The sequence below is a fragment of the Stenella coeruleoalba genome (assembly GCF_951394435.1).
Source record: "Stenella coeruleoalba genome assembly, chromosome: 15".
NCBI classification, from domain to species: Eukaryota; Metazoa; Chordata; class Mammalia; order Artiodactyla; family Delphinidae; genus Stenella; species Stenella coeruleoalba.
In genome coordinates this window covers 65,052,760-65,077,682 of record NC_137161.1, presented here as the reverse complement: position 1 = coordinate 65,077,682, position 24,923 = coordinate 65,052,760, and the positions used below count along the sequence as shown (strand labels likewise).

General features: G+C 43.1%; 1 protein-coding gene across 3 annotated transcripts; it reads left to right on the top strand.

Annotated features, from left to right (window-relative positions):
- The first annotated feature begins 1,232 nt into the window (after positions 1-1,232).
- GDE1 (glycerophosphodiester phosphodiesterase 1) lies at positions 1,233-24,350 on the top strand. 3 transcript variants are annotated; one of them, XM_079944795.1, is made up of 7 exons: positions 1,233-1,636; positions 7,633-7,808; positions 9,649-9,754; positions 12,005-12,097; positions 17,440-17,651; positions 18,929-19,102; positions 24,218-24,350. In XM_079944795.1, exons 1-6 carry the CDS (start codon positions 1,376-1,378, stop codon positions 19,074-19,076), a joined length of 996 nt encoding a protein of 331 aa, XP_079800921.1. In that variant the 5' UTR covers positions 1,233-1,375; the 3' UTR covers positions 19,077-19,102; positions 24,218-24,350. The 3 variants fall into 3 exon arrangements, with proteins under 3 accessions (XP_079800921.1, XP_079800923.1, XP_079800922.1); XM_079944797.1 differs by lacking the exon at positions 24,218-24,350 and having other exon boundaries at positions 1,322-1,636; positions 18,929-19,878; XM_079944796.1 differs by lacking the exon at positions 24,218-24,350 and having other exon boundaries at positions 1,499-1,636; positions 7,637-7,808; positions 18,929-19,880.
- Positions 24,351-24,923: the final 573 nt, after the last annotated feature.

Genomic DNA, 24,923 nt, shown 5'->3' with positions numbered 1-24,923 from the left:
GTTATATATGGTTTTAGTGAAGGGCGATCCGTGCAATCAAGCACACATTTTGGCAAAGGCTTGCTGCTAGTCACAGGAGCAGATGTCACTGTTAATGATTTTAGTGCTTTCCTAGATATGAGGAGATACAAGAATTGGGCTCATAAAATCTTCCGAGAATATCTAACTATCTCCCTGAACTCCTTTCAGGGTGTGTGGAAGGTCAGTGGCTGCAGTGGCTAGTAACTTAATCCTTGTAGAGGCAGATGGCAACTGCCAGCTTTTTGTGGGCATTTCCAAAATATGATTTAGCAGCTAGCCACTTTCCACTTCCTAAATCGGCTTTACTTTCTGCCTCTCTTACTGACCCTCTTTCCCGTGCCTATTTTTTCATATGTAAAATAAGATTTTCAAAAGTGCCTATCACAAGGTCGGTTGCGAGGAACAACTGAGATAATTCTTGCACAGAAGCCCCATCATTAGCCCTGAGTAGGAGGAGAAGGTTAGAAGGAGTAGCAGTGGAAAATTCATGGCATAAAACTGGGGTGTCATGATGTCAGCCCTGAATCTGCCATTTCATTGACTCCGCTCAAGTCCTTTGACTTCTCCTGGCCTCAGTTTATTCATCTATAAAATGAGGGCATTATTAAAATCCCTTCCAACTTTATAATCCGATTATGCCTCCTTTGCTATGTTCTTTCATTCCCTCAGAATCTGAAAAAATCCTTCTAAAGTCGACTGAATTCAGTTTCCTGAGGTAATACGCAACCGAGCCTGTTGTGAGAATAACACACAAAGCAGTCGCAGTCATGGAACCTGGAACGTGGTTATGTGCTCTATAAATGTTAACTGTACTCTCTAACACTATTATTTTGCCCCACGAGAATGTAAGCCCCATGAGAGCAGGGATCCTGTCGGTCCTGTTCACTTGCTGTTGTCCTGAGCATCCGGACTGCTGTTCGCATACCTTCAATTGAATTAATCAATAGTGTAAGCGTCCTGCCCCTCCAAAATTTCCTTGACGGCAAAATGGAGTCATTAAGATCCTTTCCAGTCTTACGACCTTAAGACTGCTGTCATATCCCTCGCCTTGCTTCTAGAGTTTGAAAGCCCCTGAGGAAATCCGGACCACAGAATAACGCAAAACGTACTTTGGAACTCGCCTCCGTTGCCTTGGCAGCTGCTACGCCCCGAGCTCTGGAGATCCTCGGCCCTGATTGGCTGGACCTCGGGCTCCTTCTACGGAAGTAGTCGCTGCCGCCATTGTGCGGCGCTCGTCCAGTCGAAGGGTGTCAGCTGCGGTCAGCGCTTTGGGCTGTCGTCGTAGTTTCTTGGTTTCCTATCCGCGGAGCCCGGCGGGACTGGGACTCCCGTCCGTGCCGGTGCGGGCGCCGGCATGTGGCTATGGGAGGAACAGGGGGGCCTCATGGGCCCCTTCTCCTTCCTGATGATGATGCTGCTGCTGGTGACGCGCAGTCCCTTCAATGCTTGCCTCTTCACCGGCAGCCTCTACCTTCTGCTGCGGCTCTTCAGCTTTGAGCCGGTGCCCTCCCGCAGGGCCATGCAGGTGCTCAAGCCCCGGGACCGCGTCTCCGTCATCGCCCACCGCGGCGGCGGCCACGACGCGCCCGAGAACACGCTGGCGGCCATTCGGCAGGTGAGTCCTACACTCCTCCCGCCCTTGCGCGCCCCCTGGGAGCTTGGACTTGTGCCTGTCCTTCCGAAGGTTCCCCAGCCTTTTCATGATAGCCTTACCACTTCCCCATTTGTCCACAAGGAATACATTCAAGTGGCCCTGGATCCCTCTGAATTACGGAAAATCTCCAGACTTCAAGTGTTTATAGAACACTGCAAATACTTAACGTATTTGCTATGTGCCAGGTACTGAGGATGGTCATGAACAAGACAGAAAGGGTACCTGCTTTCACAGAGCTTGCATTGGAGTAGGGGAGACAGGTCTTAAATAAATAAACACGTACATAAGGTACTTTAAGAAAGCGATGAGTGCAATGAAGAAATAGGGTTACCGAATAAGGAATGTCGGGAGGGTCATTTTAGACAGAAATCCTGTCCGAAGAAGTGACCTTTGAACTGAGACCGGGATTATGAGGAGCCGCCATGGATCTGGGGGAAAAGTGCTCCAGGAAAAGGGAACAGCAAGTGCAAAGGTCCTGAGGTGGGAATGATGTTGGAATCCTCATGTAACAGAATAGACAGTATATGGCCTGACTTCAAGGGACAAAACAAAGGCTGGTGTGTGAATGAAGTAGGAAATGTGGCCAGGTTAAGTAGAGCCTTGGTCAGTCGTTAGCTAACATACTCTAAACGGATCACCTTCACAGCGGCTGTCTTTACTTGTCCTTCAAATTATCCAAATCATCTCCTTATCACCTTTCCCCGTGGTAAGACAACACTAGCAGGGGGACTCCTGATAATTTCTGCCTCCCCTTTCCACAGGGAGCTCTCGGCAGTCTCCGGACTTCATCATAATAACAGCTTGCGTAGTAAGAGAGCTTTGCAGTTGTCTAGGCACTTTTGCATATGTGGAAATATATCTGATCCTCTCATTTCCCTGAAACATTATTTTAACATTAAGTGGGTAGGAAAACTGGCTCAAACACACACAGCTCCTTTTCGAATTCAGCCTTCTGATTCCAAGTCCCAGTGCCCTTTGTCCTAGATTAGAATATGTTCCAGGATGTAAAATTTGAACTGAATGTCCTTTCTTTGTCCAGCTAGGGACAGACAGTATTGTGTAATGAACAAGTTACTTAAGCGCTCTGTGTCCCAGTCAGAGTCAGGGGTAGGATGTAGCAAGCAAGGCACCCTAGGGTACCGCTCCTCACTCTAGTCCCAGCTCTGACCTTAAGTTTCCTCATCTGTAAAATGGGAATGATGTTAATATCCACCTAATCGGTTGTGATTCGATGAAATAGGCTACCTCACATTAAATGAGAAAGTATGTATGCGAAATACACATATACATAGTGTGTCATATCCTGTTGTGTTGCAAGGGAGTTATAGCTAAACTCCATTCATGTCTTGTATGTTTAGGTTGAACATGTCTTTTTTTTTTTGCGGTACGCGGGCCTCACTGTTGTGGCCTCTCCCGTTGCAGAGCACAGGCTCTGGATGCGCAGGCTCAGCGGCCATGGCTCATGGGCTCAGTCGTTCCACGGCATGTGGGATCCTCCCGGACCGGGACATGAACCCGTGTCCCCTGCATCGGCAGGTGGACTCTCAACCACTGCGCCACTAGGGAAGCCCTGAACATGTCTTTAATATATGTAATTATGATAAATAACATTGCACCAAGCTGATTCCTGGTTTTAAGAGGAAATGAGATGTAATTTAGCTTGTTCAAATACAAGGTCATTATCAATGAACATTTTAGCCGTGACAGAATTTAGCTGCAGAAGACAAGGTCACGTCCTCCCTCTTGACTTCAAAAGAAATATGTAGTTTACTTCCTTCAAAGTTTGGTTTTTGTCCTGTTCTTTTTCACTTTGCTTGTTTGCAGCTCATAATTTATATTCTTAAACATTCTATTATGTAAAAAGTCAGGGAAGGCATTCTGACAGTGGTAGAATTTCTGGTAGATTATGGAATAGATAGAGAAGGAAAAACTTGAGAGCGGTGAAATGAATGCATTCCAAAAACGGAGTCACGATTATAAACAGTGACAGAAGCATGAAATCAAACCCACAGTCCACTCCACAGAGGGGCCACAGTGCAGCTTTAAAAGTATAATTCAGATTATATCATGCCCATATTTAAAACCCTCCAGTGTTTTTTCTATTGCAGTTAGGTAAAATCAAAACACCTTTCCATTTTGGACCTTTCGCAAAGCCCCAACTCCCTCTGTTTAAACCACCTTGGGTGTTTGTTAATGATGCTTTTGGCTTCATGTAAGAGAGAATCTAACTTAAAATATTTCAGACAATAAGGGGACTATCTCACATAGCAAGAGGTGTGTGTGGGAGAGGTGACTTCCAGGATGGTTTATTCCGCTGTTCAATTTGTGATTGTGGAGGACACCGTTTCTACTGATCTATCTGCTCTGCCACCTGTAGCATATTTACTAGCCCTCATTGTAGTTGCCAGGTGGCCACTGCAGCCCCAGGACTCACATTCTTACATATCAGCATCCAGCCTCAAGAAAAGGCTCTACTCCCTCTTCCATAAGTCTTGCCCAGAAGTCAGTCAGCCTCTCTTACTCTCTCTGACAGACACACACGGAGGGGTTGGGAATAGTCCACTTACAGCAGAGGAGAAAGCTGAACACTGGAGAAAGAACAGCTCTCTACCAGCAGGGAAGAAGAAAGGAAATAGATCTGGGTAGGCAATCAGTACTTTGTGGCTCCTTCCTGCCTTGTGGCCTCTGTATTATATTTGCCATTTCTTCTACTTAGAAAACTCTTCCCCTGGATCTTTGTATTGCTGACTCCCTTTTATCACTAAGGTCTCAGCTCAAATGTCATATTCTTAAAGAGGCCTTCCTGATTGCCTTGTCTAGTGACCCCCCACCTGCCTTAACTTTCACATTACCCTCTATTTTCTTTTTCAAACATTTATCACTATCATAATACATGTAACATGTGTATAGTCTGTTTCTCCCCAGTAAAGTGTAAGATCCATGTTCCTTTTCTTTCTTGCTCACCACTCTCTCCTCACTGCTTAAAACAGTGCCTGATACATAGTAGACACTCAATAAATATTTGTTGGAAGAATTGTGATGTACAAATAAGCAATAAGCCCATCAGAAAAGATACTCAACATTATCAGCCATCAGAAAAATGCAGTTCAAAACCACAGTGAAATAACACTTAATACCCACTAGGACAGCTGTAATCAAAAAGGCAGACAGAAGTATTGGCAAGATTATGCAGCAGTTGGAACCTTCATGCACTGATGGTGGGAAACTAGTCTGTCGGTTCCTCAAAAGGTTAAATATAGGACTTCCCTGGTGGCACAGTGGTTAAGAATCCACCTGCCAATGCAGGAGACACGGGTTCGAGCCCTGGTCCAGGAAGATTGCGGAGCAACTAAGCCCATGTGCCACAACTACTGAGCCTGTGCTCTAGAGCCCGCGAGCCACAACTACTGAAGCCCACCCGTCTAGAGCTCGTGTTCCACAACAAGAGAAGCCACCGCAATGAGAAGCCCGTGCGCCGCAACTAGAGAAAGCCCACATGCAGCAATGAGGACCCAACACAGCCAATAATTAATTACTTAATTAATTTTTTAGAAAGCGGTTAAAGATAGAATTACCATCTGAAGCAGCAATTTCACTCCTAGGTATATACTCAAAAGAATTGAAAACATGCATCATGCAGAAACTTGAACAGGGTTGTTCATAGCATTATTCATAATAGCCAAAAAGTGGAAACAACAGAAATGTCCATCAGCTGTTGAAAGGATAAATAAAATGTGATATAGCCACACAATGGAATATTATTTAGCAAGAAAAATGAATGAAGTCCCCATACATGTTATAACATGAATGAACCTTGAAAACAGTATGCTAAGTAAAAGAAGCTAGTCACAGGAGACTGCATATTATATAATTCTGTTAAATAAAATGTCTCGAATAGGCAAAGCCATAGAGAAAGAAGTAGATTAGTATTTGCCAGGGACTGGGAGGGTTGGAGAGAGAAGTGGGGACTGACTGCTAATGGATATGGGGTTTCTTTTTGGGGTGAAGATGTTCAGAAAGCGATTGTAGTGATGGTTGCACAACTGCAAATATGCTGAAAACCATTGAATTGTACACTTTAAATGGATGAATTTTATGGTATGTGAATAGTATGTCAAAAGCCGTATAAGTATAATGACTTTATTAAAGCAGACACTTTTTAAATCAACTTTGTCAAAGTATAATTTACATACAATAAAAGATACATTTTCAGTATACAGTTTGATGAGTTTTGATAAAGCATTATTAAACTTAGAAAAGATATACCTTTAATCTTATAAAAAGATGTACCTTTTAATCAGTGTAGATGTAAGCATTACATCTTATGTAATGACTTTTTCACCGAGGCAGAAGTGTTTTTCTAGTCATAATAGCTTCTGTTGAGCGCCACCTCTGAGCCAGGCACCAAGCTTGGTGATTTACATACATTATTTCTAAATCCTCACAACTCTTAAGATCATTAAAGAAGTATCATCATAAAAGTGATGAAACGGAGGCAAGAGTAATATTTGTAATTAGATGACATAGCCAGTTAGTGATGGAATTGGAATTTTTAGAGGGGGAAATCTTGGTCATATATGTGAAAATCAAACTGAAGCCTAGAAGAAAACAGTTGTTTGTAAGTGGGGGTAAGAAAGGATTTAAATAAGATAGACAAATCTCCACCTATAAGGGACATAATTAATAAATTTGACTATTTTACGGTTAAAAACATGTTAACAAAACACAATAACAATGGCTAATGTTTATTGAATGCTTACTGTGCACTAGTACAGTGCTGTATGTTGTTTATGGGTACTTAAGTGTGTAGTAAATATATAAAGACCTGTAAGGGAATTATAGAAATTATGCACGTCCACTTGGCAGTTGCCTCTGGAGAAGAAGTGGGGAGGAGTTTAGCTGTATCTGTAGTGTGATGGTAAAGTCATGTGGTTAAGAGTGTAGCCTCTACCACGTCCTAGTTTGTGTAACCCAGAGCAAGTTTCTTAATCTCTCTCAGTTTCCTCATCTGAAAGTGAGAATGTTAATAGTACTTCCTGAAGGGTTGTGAGGATCAAATGAGTTAATACATTTACAGCAGTTAGAATAGTGCCTGACAAATATAAAGGCTCAATAAATAATATAGCTGTTATTGTTTCAGGGCAGCAAGAGATTGAAGCAAATATGGCAAAATGTTAACATCTGTTAAGTCTTTTTTTTGCTGTATACTACTATGTATGTTTGCATAATTTAAAAAAAAATTAAAGTCTTTAAAGTCTTGATCATAATGAGTGTTTCACGTCTTCATTGTGACAAAGAAGCCAAGGAAGCAAATGTTGGATAGTGTGTCTTAGAGGAGCATGGCCCCTCAAACTTTATGTTCACGTTCTCTTTTTAGATAAATTCTTGTGCACCTTATCGGGCTTACCAACTTGTTGGCCAACAGCCAGTGCTGCTCACATAAACAAAATCTAGCGTCCTCTAGAAGCAGTCTTGGTGTTTCTGCTCTAGAGGATGGAATTAAACCAGCAAAAACCTGACTCGTCCTGTTTATGCCAAGGTAGTGCAATATCCAACTAATCAACAAACACAGGGGAACCATCAGAGATACTGCACCAAAGAGAGTGTAGGTAAACAGTGAAATGTGACGAAATATTTGTAATTGTAAGCCATTAATGGTCTGTATAGTTAAAGCAACCAGAGAAAACAAATTCCAGAAGTCTCCCCATCTGCCACTCTGAGAGTGAGAAAAGTGGGGAAATTGAAGTTTATAAGGAATCCATAAGTGTGGACCCTGAAGTAAGGTTAACATCCTTGAAAAAGAGAAATAGGTTGGGTTGCTCTTTGGTATAGGAAGGGAATAGAATCAGTAAGAGAAACTGTCTACTTAGCCAGTCCTGTTGGTCATCTTTAGTGTTTAGATTGCAAAATGACATCTGTGGCCACTTGACATTGATATCGTTGGTGTTTTTGTTAAGGCAGCTAAGAATGGAGCAACAGGCGTGGAGTTGGACCTTGAGTTTACTTCTGATGGGATTCCTGTCTTAATGCACGATAGCACAGTAGATAGGACAACTGACGGCACCGGTCGATTGTGTGATTTGACATTTGAACAAATTAGGAAGCTTAATCCTGCAGCAAATCACAGATTAAGGTAAGTGGTGTACTGTCAGCTAAACATATCTTTCAACTTGTGTTGGAGATCACAGAAAGACACTGGCACCTTCTAATTACATCTTCTGCTCCAGAAGAGTTGTTTTGTTGTGTTTTGTTTTCAGCTGTATACAGGTTTCCCAAGTAATGGGCAGGTGCCACGAACAACAGAAATATGGCATGAATGCTTTTCAGCTTTTCCCACTGAGGCCAAATTTGGCTTCAGAAATTATTCTCAAGACGGTACTCTAACGTGACAATTACTTTGTACTGTCATATAAATTTATATATGTATATGTGGTGTGTGTGTGTATGTATATCAGAGCTAATTGTATGAGATGTTCCAGAAGAAAAGGGTTCTATGATCAAATAAGATCCAACACTATACTTTAGATATTCCCCTTGGGGGTAAACATTTCACGTCAATCAATTCTTGCTTTTAACTTAGTGTTTCTAAAATGTATATGACCACAGAACCCATGCCCTTCCCACCATTAACAACTATAAACACCTCAGAATTGGTATCTGGGTAATATACTTTGGAATGTGGTTATTTAAATCCCTCTCCTCTTGTCTTTGTAATACCGAAAAATGTGTTCTTACTGTAATTCATGTCATATCAATTCTCTGGTCAATTTATTTGACCCAGTGATTAAACTGTAGTCCTCCCTAAAAGGTGATTCAGACTTTATTTTCCTAGGAACTGAAAGAAATTAAAAGTCAGCCAAAGGAAGTCATACTTTAGAAAGAATACTGATAACACTTGAAAGTTCTGAGTCCAAGCTGCTGGAATTGCTCTCTGCTGTTACAGACATTTCATTGCTCAGCTGTAGGCAAGGGGAAGGCTGGTTTTAATATTACAGTGACACTGTAGCTAATAAGATGTCAAATTCAAAGTCAGCACTTAATGCAAAAAATGCTTAGGGTCAGCGTCACCCTTAAAATACTCTAAGAAGGCATGGTATTGGAGCCAATATGCCATCTTAATGTCTTTAACCCAAGCAGTCTTTGTTCCATAGTTGAAAGGTTGCATTTTCTTTGCTTAAATACCAAATAATTGGCTTGTGTTTAGAGACTGTGTTGTTGGAAAAGAAGGGAAAATTTCTGTCAGTGGGGTAAAATGCTCATCCTGAGAGGGGAGCATGGCAACTAAGACTAGCCGGAGGAATAGCAAATTCATGTCTCTGATTCCCAGGGAATAGTCACTGAATAGAGTGGCTGGCAGAGTTTGCTGTACTATTTATCTTTATCTTTTTTAAAACCAATATCTTACAGTTGAATTAATACCGTTGAATTAGCATAAGTTAAATCATGTAGAGTGAAATTTCGTTATTTGAGAAAAGCTGATTTCTTATGTGTCAGGCACTTAACTTTCCTTTTCTTTTTCAGAAACATATGTATTAGAAAATTATTTATTTTAACCAGTTTCACTTAAATGCACAACCGTACAGTTAAAAGATGTATATATAGCTAGGAATTTCTCCTGCATAAGGTTCTATTAGGGAAAGTACAGTCTTGGGTCTCTGAGTTCTCCAAAGATGGCATACACTCTGCCCTTGAGTGAGTAGAGTTACTAATTATATTATAAATCCAGTGACTGCCTAAAAAATAAATGATTTTTGTTGTTGCTGTTCTGTGGCCAAGAATATCTTTAATTTGGTTTAAAAACATATTATCAAAAAAAAAACATATTATCCTTGGACTTTGGTATGGTTGGAGAAAGGAAGTTGGGGAAACACTCTTTTCCTTTGGTTGGGAGACATTTTTCAAATGTCTGTTTCACTAAACTTTTATCTTTTCCTTGTTCCTACAATGTACTATTCCTTTTCCCTCTCTTATAGGAGTGATTTCCCTGATGAAAAGATTCCTACCCTGAGAGAAGCTGTTGCAGAGTGCCTAAACCGTAACCTCACAATCTTCTTTGATGTCAAAGGCTATGCAAATATGGTACAGTTTATACCATAGACTGCACTTTGGAAAAGACAGCTTTATTTAAGTGCTAGTTTGTTCCAAAATTAACTATATATTTTATTTTTTATATTCTTAAATTATTTTTACAAATTATATTTGCTTAATGTAAGTTTACAGTGCAAAAATCCACATCTTCAAGGAAACAGTAAATTATGGAACCTTTTTAACCTTTTAACCTTTGATGGAACCATTTAACAATCCCCAATATTCGACAACTAGCACAAAATAGAACAGTCAGGTTTCTTTTATTTGCATGAAACATTTACAAAAGGTATTAAATGAACAGTAAAGAGGCACTTCTTTTTTTTTTTTTTCCAGTATGCGGGCCTCTCACTGTTGTGACCTCTCCCGTGGCAGAGCGCAGGCTCAGCGGCCATGGCTCACGGGCCCAGCCGCTCCGTGGCACATGGGATCTTCCCAGACCGGGGCACGAACCCGTGTACCCTGCATCGGCAGGCGGACTCTCAACCACTGCGCCACCAGGGAAGCCCAAGGAACAAGATTTTTAATGAGCACCTCGGGTTTTATTGATGATAACGGCCCATGTTTGGGAACGCTGATAGGTCCTACATTTCACCCATGGTGTGCTGACCTTCATGATTATTTTCTTAGAATAAAGAGGGGTGAGGGAGGAGAAGAAATTTTTTTTTTTTTCCAGCTATTTGAGCTTTCTGGTTGGGTGCTCACAGATGGTTTGGGCAGCATTGGGCAGAACATAGTGATCTAATTCACCAAAATGGGAGCATAGGGACTTCACTGGTGGCACAGTGGTTAGGAATCCACCTATCAATGCAGGGGACACGGGTTCGAGCTCTAGTCTAAGAAGATCCCACATTCCATGGGACAGCTAAGCCCATGTGCCACAACTACTGAGCCTGCGCTCTAGAGCCTGTGAGCCACAACTACTGAGCCCGCATGCCACAACTACTGAAGCCCGCACGCCTAGAGCCCATGCTCTGCAACAAAGAGAAGCCACCGCAATGAGAATCCCGTGCACTGCAATGAAGAGTGGCTCCCACTTGCCGCAACTAGAGAAAGCCCGCACACAGCAACGAAAACCCAACGCAGCCCCCAAAATTAATTAATTAATTAATTAATTTAAAAAATGGGAGTATGAAGGAACAAGTGTTGGCATTAAATTGGAGACAGTAGATAACAGGAGCCAAGATCACGGGCTTTGGAGATTGTGATTAAACTCTCACCTACTACAGTGTAACCTTAACCTTGATAAGCTTCTGTTTCCTTATGGGCAAAATGGGAACAATGTAAGAAATGATCACATAGGGTTGTTGCGAGAATCAGATAAAGAATGTAGGTGAAGCATCACACATGGTGCATGTTAGTTCACAACAAGAAAACGACTGCGGCTCTATAGCTCACACTCTGTGATATTAGTGAAGGGAAGCATGAGATGAATAATTTCTATGTTTTCTATGTTTTTTATTTTGGGGAATGCATTTAGTTGCTTATATTTGGTTATAGGTTATGTGTGACTTTCCAAAAATTAGGGGTATTTCAAGAATTATGATGTAGCAACATTACATTCCACCTAACGTCTGGTCATCTCTGTTGTTAGCTGCTACTGTTGCTCAGTGGCCAAATCTGTTAATTCACTAGAGGTTACAAACTATCAGTATTTTAATTCTATCACTTCTTCATTTGGTAGCTGGTCTACTGCAAAAAGAAACTTCTGCTTTTCTTGGGAAGAGTTGGGAGACTCTTCCCAGTTTCTCCCTTGTCCCATTGCTTCTCCTTCCCTGTTGATGATGGATGACGTTTCCTCTTAGTCGCCTAGACTGAGAAAATCTACCCTCTCTAGTTTGCAGACTGGTTGACTCCCACTTCAGCTAGGAAAGGCAGAGGGAGATAGAGTTGTGGGTATAAAAGGACCTATCCTAGTGGCTAAACTAGAATATAAGGAAAAGATTTTAAAATTTTGCTTCCAACCTCCACTGGCCTGTAGTCTGCCATACTTTTCCAAAGTATGACAAAAGGAGGTGAGCCTCTCAACAAAATAGTAAAGCAGCAGTACCCCAGCTTCTTCCTTATCTGCTGATGTGAGTTTAAAATGCATCCTAGTGGATAAAGCAACCTACCAAAACTCCTTTTCACATCCCCATATATTAGTAAATTTCTGATTTACTTAATAGAGTTGTACTTATATATAGTAGTTACTGGTTGGGACTACATTTTAATAGATTTTAAATACATGAATCTCTTTTACAGGCTACTGATGCTCTGAAGAAAATATATATGGAGTTTCCTCAACTATACAATAATAGTATTGTCTGCTCTTTCTTGCCAGAAGTTATCTATAAGGTAAAATTCTGGATTTTTGTTGTGTATAATATTATGTTAGTTGGTGGTAATAATAGCAGTGGGCTAAATAAGCATAAGATAGATGCCCGTTAAACTGAACTGAATTAAGAAACTTCTCTTTTTTTTTGAATTTTATTATTATTTTTTATACAGCTGGTTCTTATTAGTTATCTATTTTATACATATTAGTGTATGGATGTCAATCCCAGTCTCCCAATTCATCCCACCACCACCCCCCCCACCCCACCCCCTTTCCCCCCTTGGTGTCCATACGTTTGTTCTCTACATCTGTGAAGAGACTCCTCTTTTAAATTAACAAAAATGCAGGAAGGGGAAAGTACTCGTACGCCGTTTTAAAATACCATGATTCCTTTTTAGCTCCTTCTTTCATGTTGTTTATAGGCTCATTCAGATTACTTTGGAAACATTCTCAGAACAGAATGAATTATATATTTCTGTGTCTCACTAAGTAACAGCAGACTATACCTTTTTAAAAAATAAGTCTTATAGAGAATTTAAAATATGCATAATTTGAAATATGCAAATACATAGATACTACACAGCAAGCCCTCCTTTAACCATAATCCAGCTTGTTTCATCCATAACCCCATTTATCCCCAGAGTTTTTTTTTTTTTCGTTCTTTTTTTTTTTTTTTTTTTTTTGTGGTACGCAGGCCTCTCACTGTCATGGCCTCTCCCGTTGCGGAGCACAGTCTCCGGTCGCGCAGGCTCAGCGGCCATGGCTCACGGGCCCAGCCGCTCCACGGCATGTGGGATCTTCCCGGACCGGGGCACGAACCCGTGTCCCCTGCATTGGCAGGCGGACTCTCAACCACTGCGCCACCAGGGAAGCCCCAGAGTTATTTTTTTTAATAGATCTTTATTGGAGTATAATTGCTTCACAATACTATGTTAGTTTCTGTTGCACAACAAAGCGACTCAGCCATATGCACACACATGTCCCCATATCCCCTCCCTCTTGAGCCTCCCTCCCATCCTCCCTATCCCACCCCTCTAGGTCATCTCAAAACACCAAGGCAATCTCCCTGTGCTATGCTGCTGCTTCCCACCACCCAACTGTTTTACATTCAGTAGTGTATATATGTCAATGCTACTCTCACTTCACCCCAGCTTTGCCCTCCCACCCCATGTCCTCAAGTCCATTCTCTACGTCTACCTCTTTACTTCTGCCCTGCAACTAGGTTAATCAGTACCTTTTTTTTTAATTCCATTTATGTGCATTGGCATACAGTATTTGTTTTTCTCTTTCTGATTTATTCACTCTGTACGACAGACTCTAGGTCTGTTAAAGACCCCCACTATTATTGTGTTACTTTCGATTTCTCCTTTCATGGTTGTTAGCATTTGCCTTATATATTGAGGTGCTCCTATGCATAAATATTTGTAATTGTTATATCTTCTTCTTGGATTGATCCCTTGATCATTATGTGGTGTCCCTCCTTATCTCTTGTAACAGTCTTTATCTTAAAGTCTATTTTATCTGATACGAGAATTGCTACTCCAGCTTTCTTTTGATTTCCATCTGCATGGGATATCTTTTTCCATCCCTTCACTTTCAGTCTGTATGTGTCCCTAGGTCTGAAGTGGATCTCTTGTAGTCAGGATATATATGGATCTTGTTTTTGTATCCATTCAGCCAGTCTGTGTCTTTTGGTTGGGGCATTTAATCCATTTACATTCAAGGTTGTTATCGATATGTATGTTCCTATTAACATTTTCTTAATTGTTTTGGGTTTGTTTTTGTGGTCTTCTTCTTCTGTTGTGTTTCCTGCCTAGAGAAGTTTCTTTAGCATTTGTTGTAAAGCTGGTTTGGTGGTGCTGAATTCTCTTAGCTTTTGCTTGTCTGAAAAGCTTTTGACTTCTCCATCGAATCTGAATGAGATCCTTGCTGGGTAGAGTAACCTTGGTTGTAGGTTTTTCTCTTTCATCACTTTAAGTATATCCTGCCACTCCCTTCTGGCCTGCAGAGTTTCTGTTGAAAAATCAGCTGATAACCTTAAGGGGATTCCTTTGTATGTTATTCTTTGTTTTTCCCTTGCTGCTTTTTATATTTTTTCTTTGAATTTAATTTTTGTTAGTTTGATTAATATGTGTCTTGGTGTGCTTTTCCTAGGGTTTATCCTGTATGGGACTCTGTGCTTCCTGGACTTGGGTGACTATTTCCTTTCCCATATTAGGGAAGTTTTCGACTATAATCTGTTCAAATATTTTCTCAGACCATTTCTTTTTCTCTTCTTCTTCTGGGACTCCTGTAATTCAAATTTGGTGAGTTTAGTGTTGTCCCAGAGGTCTCTGAGACTGTCTTCAATTCTTTTCATTCTTTTTTCTTTATTCTGCTCCTTGGCAGTTATTGCCACCATTCTGTCTTCCAGCTCACTTATTCGTTCTTCTGCCTCAGTTATTGATTCCTTCTAGTGTATTTTTCATTTCCGTTATTGTGTTGTTCATCTCTGTTTGTTTGTTCTTTAGTTCTTCTAGATATTTGTGAAACATTCTTGTATTTTCTCAATCTGTGCCTTCATTCTGAGATTCTGGATCATCTTTACTATCATTGAAATTACTCTGAATTCTTTTTCTGGTAGATTGCCTATTTTCTCTTCATTTATTTGGTCTCGTAGGTTTTTTTTTACCTTGCTCCTTCATGACACATTTTTTTGACATCTCATTTTTTTTTTTTTTAATGAGTGGGATTGTGTTCCTGTCTTACTGGTTGTTTGGCCTGAGGCTTCCAACACTGGAGTTTGTAGGGTATTGGGTAGAGTTGGGTGTTGGTGCTGAGATGAGGAACTCTGTTAGACCTCACTCCGATGAGTATTCCCTGGAGTCTGAGGTTCTCTGTTAGTCCGGTGGTTCGGACTCGGAGCTCCCACTGCAGGAGCTTCAGCCCAACCCTGGGCTCGTGAACCAAGATCCCGTGAGCCGCGTGGGGTGGCAAAAAAAAAAAGAGAACAGTAACAAAGTAAAAAATAAAATTAGACTAGGAAACTACCAGATATGTTAGAAAGAATATAAAAATTAAAATATAGATGAATCAACAACTGGAAGGTACATCAGTACCACAATACTAAAAAAGAGGAGGAGGGAAAATTTAAAAAAAAAGGGCTGGGGGCAAGGCCTTGGCTGTAGGGGGCGGGGCCTAAGCAAGGGTGAGGTTTGGGCGGTGGGCAGGGCCTGTGCTCAGGACCCACAGGGCTGGAAAAGGCCCTGGGGGCTGTGGGGGGTGGGGCTTAGGCTCAAGGAACAGAAGGGGCCCAGGCGAGTCCCCTACCCCTGGTCTCAGAGGGCGGGGGATCTCACCTGGAAACCCAGCAGGCTTCCTGGGCTCAAGTGGGTGGGGCCCTCCTCTCCTCTCTTGCTCCTCTGGTCTGGGAGGGCCCCTCCCACCTGCCTCTCCTGATCTCCCTGACCTCCCTCCTATGCCGCCAAGGACCCATGCGGCCTGGAGGGGGCTTTGGAGGACAGGGGATCAGCGTGGGAGCCCAGCAGGCTCCTCAGGCCCGAGTGGGCTGGTCAATCACCCTCCACTCCTCTCCCCTCCTCCTGGAGGGCCCCTCCTGCCTACCTCTCCTGATCTCCCCAGCCTCAGGGGCACAGATCCTGTCTGTCCTCCACTTCTCCTCCCCTCTCAGTCCCCCTACATCCTACTGGTTCACTTTGGGGTCCCTTCCGTCTCCTTGGGCGTCAGAGTTCCCCACCAGCAGCTGGCAGGCACCCTCGTTGTGGGGAGAAGCTAACTCCGCATCTTCCCACAATGCTGTCTTGACTCCGCCTCCTCCCCAGGGTTATTTTGAAGCAGATTCCAGATATCATATCATTTTATCCATGAAAATTACATTAAGTATCTTTAAAAAGTGATTCCTTTTTTTTTTAACATAACCACAATACCATTATCCCATCTAAAACCACTAACAAGAAGTCCTTAAGATCATCAAATATCCAGTGTATAAATCCCCCTTGTCATGTATTTATTGAAGAAATTAGGTTGTTTTGTAGAGTTTATTTAACAAAGTCTGGATTTTGCTAATTATGCCATGGTACAATTTAATACATTCATCTCCTCTGTATATTTCCTATGAATTGGTAGAGCTGAAGGCTTGATCAGGTTAGGTTCAGTTATTCTTGGCAAGGTAATTTCTTAGGCAAGGGTCTTCTTCCATCAGGGGGCGCATAATGCCGGGTTGTCTCGTCACGTTGTCAGCAGCTGTTATTGATGCCAGTGGCCGGCTCTGGCAGTTTACTAGGGGGTTTATTTTTATTTTTAATATTTATTTATTTATTTATCCATTTATTTATTTGGCTGTGCCGGGTCTTAGTTGCAGCACACGGGATCTTTAGTTGCAGCATGTGGGATTGAGTTCCCTGACCAGGGATCGAACCCGGGCCCCCTGCATTGGGAATGTGGAGTCTTAGCCACTGGACCACCAGGGAAGTGCCTACTAGGGGTTTCAAAGTGTCAATATTTTAAGTCTGTCATTTCTTGTTCATGTATTACCTAGAGCGAATACTTCTATAAGGAGGATCTCATCTACTGTTTAGCTATCCAATAGGCAAATAAATGCTTAATCCTGTCCTTTATTTACCAGTTTCCAAAATAATGAGTTGGTTCTTCAACAGTGACCAACACAGCATGTATTTAAAATTTTGCAGTAAGGGTGGAGCCTACTGGGATATAAACTGTCATTGAGATGAATAGTGTCCTGGGGCTTCTAGACATTTGGATCAGTGTTTCCCAAACTTCCTTGACCAGAGGCCTTAAAATGAGTGATACCTTTTCCAGAGGACCATAGAGCACAGACTAAGAAAATTCCATCCATATCCCCCATTTGTCCATTGCTCTGTCCTTGTCCCTGCCCCCACTTCTCTCCCTTCTCACCCCATTTCCCCGCCCCCCACAACTTTTTTCAGCCATCTTCTCTAAAAAGGATCAAAAACTAACCAGCGCATCTTGAAATGATCATGGTTCCATCTTCACTGTGTTCTAATTATCTCTGGCCATAATTTAAATCAATATCCAATTGAAAGTTACTCTTTGTGACATTATTAAAATTTGACCCTGAGGTTATAATGTTCTCATTTTAAAGATAGTATTGCAGTTCTTTTAGGATTGTGGAGGCAGTGTTCTCATTTATACTATATATTAAATGCTTTACATTCAACACATTATTTTCTCAAAGGGTTTATGATGGAGTACTTATTTAGTAGACATGGGGGGCAGCATACCTCCTTGTACAGACTGAGTACATTGGCTAAATCTAACGAACAAATGAGAAGTATTGGCCTTAAGATATGATAATTGCTTTATTTTCCAAAATTCCTTTCAGATGAGACAAGCAGATCAGAATGTAGTAACAGCTTTAATTCACAGACCTTGGAGCCTTAGCCATACAGGAGATGGGAAACCACGCTTTGCTGCTTTCTGGAAACAGTCCATGTTTGTGGCATTGGACATTTTGCTCGATTGGAGTATGCATAATATCTTGTGGTACTTGTGTGGAATTTCAGCTTTCCTCATACAAAAGGATTTTGTATCTCCGTAAGTTGGAAGATTTTTTTTATCTTCTGATACATTTCCTGAATGTTCTTCTTGAAAAGGGAGGATTAACAGTGGACACCTGGATTGGTTCCCACCCATGAAGCCCACCATGCCTTTATTAAGTTGAAATGCCACTAGCTTCTTAGGTGGGAAGAGTTTAGGCATATTTCACTGTTTCCAAAACAAGTTGATCAAATATTCTTAGGTTTTAGTGCGTTTTAAAGAAAAAATAAACGTGCCAAACTATGACGTCAGAGACAGAGAGATTGTATTTCCTTGTGATTGGCTCCCTTTAAAAACCAACATAGGATCTAGGGCAGAACCACAATGAAGAGGTCTTGTGGGCACCTACCTCATCCATCCCAACTTTCCTTCTGCTCCCCTATATATTACAGGCTCTACTCCATTGCTCCCAGGAAACTTTCCATTCCCTAACCTGCTAGCAATCTCTGAATCTTTATTTTGGCAATTTTATAGCTGTGTATTTCAGGTGGTTACAGTCGTAAGTTTCATATTATTTCAGGTATGTGTGCATTCAGTTCAATAAATATTTGTTGTATGCCTGCAGTATTGCAAGGTACTGTGTTAAGAAGCTGAAGATGCTGTGGTAAAGAAAGAAAGCCACAGTCTGCTCTCATGGAGTTTATAGTCAAGTGGAAGAGATAAATGCTAATCAAATAAAGATCCAATAAACATAAAATTAGAGCTAAGATAAATGCTGTGTAAGAGAGAACAGTGCACATATGCTGATTAATTTGTCCTAGTCGAGGGAGTCAGGGGAAACATCCCCAAGGAAGTAACAGCTGAGCTAAGATCTGAAGATTCCTCATTTCTGAAGGAAATGAGGGGATTGGGGGTGGAGGTCCAAGTCAGAGGGGAAGACACGTGCAAAAGTGCTGTGGCAGGAAGGAGCCTGGTTCTTTCAAGGAACTGCAGGAAAAATCAGTATGCACACAGAGTACAGCACAGAAAAGAACGGGGGAGTGTGGTGTAAGATGAGGCCAAAGAAACAGGTGGGACTAGGCTAGGTACAGCCTCCGGTAGGGGTTTGGGGTGGGGGGGTCTTCAGCAAGTGGCTGAAGTGTTGAAAGCCGCAGCGGCGTGGTGGAGGTGCTCATGCTGGGTTTGGAACACCCTCTGGCTGCAGTGCGGAGGCCAGTTAAGAGGCTCCTTCTGGGGGCTGTTAGTACTCAGCGAACACCATATTTAGTGACCATTGTAGATTCCTGAGACAATTGGCATTATTCTAACAAGGTTGGTTTTCCCTCTTTCTCCAGGGACTACTTGAAGAAGTGGTCAGCTAAAGGCATTCAGGTTGTTGCTTGGACTGTTAATACTTTTGATGAAAAAAGTTACTATGAATCCCATCTTGGTTCCAGCTATATCACCGACAGCATGTTGGAAGACTGCACACCTCACTTCTAGACTTTTCCCCCAGGGAGGAAACACAGGTACAGAAACTGCCTGCTGGCCTCATGGAGGAATATCAATATACCCAAGCCCTTGCGGGATCAGGTGGCTCCCACAAGCAGTAGTCGGTAACTGGGTATTTACCTGAACCAAAGCAAAACCCAGTGTTGCTACCATGCTCCATGAAATGCCTGAGTTCAAAACCGATGCTCTTGAAAGTCTGGGTCTGCAAAAAGGCACAACACTCTTGCCCCAACCTAGCTGAGGCACGCACTGAAGCCCAATGAAGATAAGCACAGATTGAATTGTGCAATTTGGGGGTGCAGATGCAAATGCATGGGAAATGCATGATCACTCAGAGTTGACGTTTTAAAACTTGACACACTTACATAACTTTACTTATTTAAAATATTTGTATCCAGCTATGTTATCAATGTACTGTAGACATCAAACTTGTGACCATACTAATAAAATCATTAAAAGGAGCACTAAGGGAAAACCATGTACCAAGCGTCATATCCTAAGACGTAAAGAATTTAAGGGAGCTGCTGTTTCCAATCCAGTGGCCAGGGCCCCTGGTGAGACATTGGTGTGAAGCAAAGAAAATGGTAAGGAGGTCTTAATATCAGTCTGAGGGATTGTTTATGGTATCTAGAAATAAGAGCTACAAACCACTAGGGGGCAGAGTTGTACCCTTTCAAGCTGCTCTACAGCAGATGATCACAGACAGAACTAGAAGAAACTTCTGGGAATATCTAGGCTTAGCCTCATTTTACAAATGAGAAAACTAAAATCTGGAAGGGAAGGGTCTTCCCAGAAATGACAGCTGTGACATAGAGCCTGATCTCATGATAAAATTTCTTGTTTACTATTTACCAGGAACTTTAGTGATTTAACATGTGTTATTTTAATTAACCCTCACAAAAATCTTACAGAGATATTAATCTCTTTTTACTGATAAGGAAACCGAGGTACTGCAAGGTTAAAGTCACTTACCCAAGGTCTCAAATTCCTTGGTGTAACTGGTATTCAAGTCCAGGTCAGTCGGTTCAGAGAACCACTCACTTTGTCTGCCTTTATAACGTAGAGCCCTTGATTCCCAGCTCTGCTCTTTCCCATGTGAGCTTCCAGGGGTCTTATTGTGAACTTAAGTGGCATCATTTAAAATGAAGTTGAGTCTTCAGAAAATTGCAAAGCTCGCTCTCACCTCTAGCTGCCCCACACCCCCACCATTCAGCCCTGTCTGGCCTTGATCACAGGCCCACAGCTTATTCATGACTTCCCTCCTGAATCCTCATGGGTCACTGAGCTCGGCCACCAGCCTACACAGCTGGATGGTGGTGAGAAGCAGACTGATTTTTGCTATAGTTGGTGTTGGCAGGAGGACAATAAATGAGGCTTGGGATGTTTACAAATGAATTTTCTTGAATTTTAAAATTAACAGCAGAACAGAGATTCAGTGAATGGAACAGATATCTAAACTGCATGACTTCCATGCCACATTATGACTAGAGTGACAAGAGGAAGAGAAAGGGACCAAAGAAAACATGTGAGGACTGAATTCCCCCTTTGGTTTACCTGCAGAGGCTATACAGCAACTGACAGGGAAGAAATTCTCTTGGGGGCAGCACAGAGTTCACAACATCCCTTCTGTGGTGTGAAGACCTTTTGAGAGCCAGAAGTTCTCTGTCTCTTGACCTTTGTCCCAAATCCCTATTGCACTTGACTCAGCCAGGCCCAATTAAGGATTGAGATCCTATGCTAAGGTGGTCGTGGGCCTTGAAGAATGGAGAATTCAGATGAAGAAAGAAGATGTTAATTACTTACTTGGAAGGTTTAGTAAAGGGGTTAAAAACAGGATTTTATTTTTTTGGCTGCATTGGGCCTTCTTTGCTGCGCGCGGGCTTTCTCTAGTTGTGGTGAGCTGGGGCTACTCGGCTACTCTTCGTTGCAGTGCGCAGGCTTCTCATTGTGGCAGCTTCTCGTTGTGGAGCATGGATTTCAGTAGTTGCAGCACACAGGCTCAGTAGTTGTGGCTCACGGGCTCTAGAGTGCAGGCTCAGTAGTTGTGGCGCACGGGCTTAGTTGTTCCGCGGCATGTGGGATCTTCCCGGACCAGGGCTTGAACCCATGTCCCCTGCATTGGCAGGAGGATTCTTAACCACTGTGCCACCAGGGAAGTCCCAACAACAGGATTTGACATCAGAAAAAGTTAAATCTGAATTCCTAATCTCTAGCTCTATGACCTTGGGCAAGTCATATAGCTAGTGTCTTGAATTCATCTCTAAAATAGGGGCAGTATTAGTACCACGGCAGGGGTAGTTGTGATTAAAGGAAAGAGTACATGTAAAATGCTTGTTTATAACTAAGATTTATGGACTGCCTACCATGTACTGGACACTGTTTCAAATGCTTTCTATGTGTTTACTCTGCTACAACACCATGAGGTCAAGGTACCATTATAATTCCATTTTACAGTGAAGAAAACCAAAGCCCAAGGAAGTTAAGTAACTTACCTAAAGTCACAGACAGTAATAGGATAAGGATTCAGGCCCAGATTATGTAATTCCAGAGCCCACACTCTAAACCCAGGCTTATCCTTTTTTCTGTCGCTTAGCAAGGGCTCAGTCATGAGAAACGTTCCCAGCACTCCTTGCAGTGCCTGTCACAGTAGACAATAAAAGTTGTAAGAGGGCTTCCCTGGTGGCGCAGTGGTTGAGAGTCCGCCTGCCGATGCAGGGGACACGGGTTTGTGCCCCGGTCCGGGAAGATCCCACATGCCGCGGAGCGGCTGGGCCCGTGAGCCATGGCCGCTGAGCCTGCGTGTCCGGAGCCTGTGCTCCGCGGCAGTGAGAGGCCCGCGTACCGCAAAAAAAAAAAGTTGTAAGAATGAGTTGTGGGATAGCCAAGTGGAAATTTCCTTGAGGAACCTGAATATAGACCTAGAGTGAGGTAAAGATTTGGGAGTGTAATGATTCAGTAGCATCAACAAATGAGCCGTCCAAAGATAGCATTCTTTCCAAGAAAGTCAATAGGGATAAAAATCACATCCTCTGCTGTTCATTGGACTGCCCCTGTGTTCTCAGAATGGTGGAGACAGATAACCTGGAAGGGCTACCTGAAAAGGCTTGAGAAACCCACTGCTTACTTCATTAAACGATACTCATTTTCTTATTTGGAGATGAGCGTGCAATCTTGTCCTGACAAGAATTTCACTAAGACATGAATACTCTTTATTAGACAAGAATCTCTAAATGACACCATTTCCTGAAGTGGGAATAATGCTTCAACAGGACAGTCAACCACAGCTTTGAGGACAAGGCAAGGTGGAAGTTAATGAAGTGTTCCAGACATCCACTCAAACCTTAGCATGGAGTGACGGTTACTGTAGGGCAAAGTTACTTGATTTCTTTGATCAAAAATACTGAAGGGCTTCCCTGGTGGCACGGTGTTGAGAGTCCGCCTGCTGATGCGGGGGACACGGGTTCGTGCCCCGGTCCGGGAGGATCCCACATGCCGTGGAGCGGCTGCGCCCGTGAGCCATGGCCGCTGAGCCTGCGCGTCTGGAGCCTGTGCTCCGCAGCGGGACGGGGCCACAGCGGCGAGAGGCCCGTGTACCGCGGAAAAAAAAAAAAATACTGAAGATTAATGACCTGTGTGTTCCTTTGTCAAACTTTAAATTACGCTCAAAATCTGACAGCAGGACACCAAGTGTTAAGAAGAGGATGGAGATCAGCTGGGCAGAGGGTTCTCAAAGAATGTTGTCCTTTGAGGCTGAAAGGGGTTCCTGGGCCCAATTCTAGTGTGTTCTGTGTGTGGAGGCTTCCTCACATCAACAACAAGCAATTCTCAGTCGCAGGCAGGGTCCTTCAGAATCCAGCTCAGTTCTGACACTATCTACCCAGAGATAGAATCAGATTCCATGGGTAAAGGGCTCAGTCCCAGACGACCATCCTCCAGATGCCAGCTGCAAGCACAGGGTGTTACCCGCAATTGTGACTGAATGGCTATAAATCAGATATTCCCACAGTCCCCTCCTCAGGTTTGATTATTTGCCAGAACAGCTCACAGAACTCAGGAAAACCCATTCACTCACTAGATCACCGGTTTATTATGGGAGGCTATTAAAAGGCTACATACCCACAGCCAGATGAAGACATGCATTGGGCAGGTCCTACGCAGAGGAGCGTCTGTCCTCCCGGAGGACAAGGTCCTACGCAGAGGAGCGTCTGTCCTCCCGGAGGGCAAGATCCTACGCAGAGGAGCTTCTGTCCTCCCGGAGGGCAAGGTCCTACGCAGAGGAGCTTCTGTCCTTCCGGAGGGCAAGTCCTACGCAGAGGAGCTTCTGTCCTCCCGGAGCTTGGGGCCAGGCATGGGGGCACACGGAAGTGTCAGAAGTGTTCTGTTTCCCCCACATGGAATCTCTCCAAAAAGAAGGGTAAAAAGCTGTCCTTTTGTTTTTTGTTCTTTGGGGGTTTTTTTTTGCGGTACGCGGGTCTCTCACTGCCGTGGCCTCTCCCGCTGCGGAGCACAGGCTCCGGACGCGCAGGCTCAGCGACCATGGTTCACGGGCCCAGCCACTCCGCGGCATGTGGGATCTTCCCGGACCGGGGCACGAACCCGTGTCCCCTGCATCGGCAGGCGGACTCTCAACCACTGTGCCACCAGGGAAGCCCCCCTAGAAATTTTTGATGCAATATTCTTAGCTCACTATTTGCATGTTCAGTAAGTGCCTCAGGTGACTTCTATGGTCAAGCAAGTTCAGAAAGCACTACTCTAGATTCTAGCTCAGTTATCGGCCCTGGCTTCCCACTGGAACCATCTGAGAGCTTTCAGGGAAAACTATGGATTCCTGATTTAGTTGGTCTAGAGTGGGCAGGGCCTGGGTCTGGCTGTTCAAACAGTTGCATGTGTGATCCTGGGTGCAGCGAGCAATGAGAGCCCTGCTGCCTGATGAGAGGTCCTGATGGGACTGGGGGTGAGTTTCCCCTATTACGGGCTGAACTGTATTGACCCAAAATTCATATGGTGAAGTCCTGACCTCCAGTACCTCAGAATGTAACCATATTTGGAGATAAGTCCTTTAAAGATGTGACTTAGTTAGAATGAAGCCATTAGGTTGGGTCCTAATCCAATCTGTCTTGTGTCCCTATAAGATGAGGAAATTTGGACACAAAGGTACACCAGGATGTGTGCACCGAGGAGAGACCATGTGAGGACACAGCGAGAAGGTGGCCATCTACAGGCCAAGGAGAGAGGCCTCAGAATGAAACCAAAACTGTGGACACCGACTGTGGACACCTTGATCTTAGACTTCCCACCTCTGGAACTGTGAAAAAAATGAATTTGTGTTGTTTAAGCCTCCAGTCTGTGCTATGGGTTATGGCAGCTCTAGCAAACTAATATATCCCCTATATCTCAAGACTAAGGATGTGAGGATGTTACACACATCCAAATGTGTGTGTGAGACCTACAGACTAGATCTTTCTACTGTGTCTGCTCCTCCAGGAGAAGCAGGGGCTACACTGAAGTAAAGATAAGACGTGAATGGAGAAGCAGTCCGGATATAAGCCCTGAGCATATGGGAAGTGAGCAAAAATGATGCTTCCAGAGGGAGTTCACATTTCAGTGCAGAAGCACAGATAGCATTAGGATAACACAGAGGGGAAAAAAATCCCATCAAACATCAATTCCACAGACTGCCTTCACTGACCCCACAGACAAGTTAAGTCTCCCGTCGTCCCTTGGGCTTCTCCTTCATGGCACCTGCTATAAGTAATTACTGTTTAATTATTAAGTTCCTGCCAAAAGTGATGTGCTAGACAGTATATGAGAGTGGAGGCTGTGTCTTGACTTGTGCAC

Excerpts from the sequence above, each read along its gene's own strand:
- GDE1 (XM_079944795.1), top strand. The coding sequence starts at position 1,376 with ATGTGGCTATGGGAGGAACAGGGGGGCCTCATGGGCCCCTTCTCCTTC. Across the intron at positions 1,637-7,632 it reads CGCTGGCGGCCATTCGGCAG|GCAGCTAAGAATGGAGCAAC; the intron begins GTGAGTCCTACA and ends GTTTTTGTTAAG. Across the intron at positions 12,098-17,439 it reads TGCCAGAAGTTATCTATAAG|ATGAGACAAGCAGATCAGAA; the intron begins GTAAAATTCTGG and ends AATTCCTTTCAG.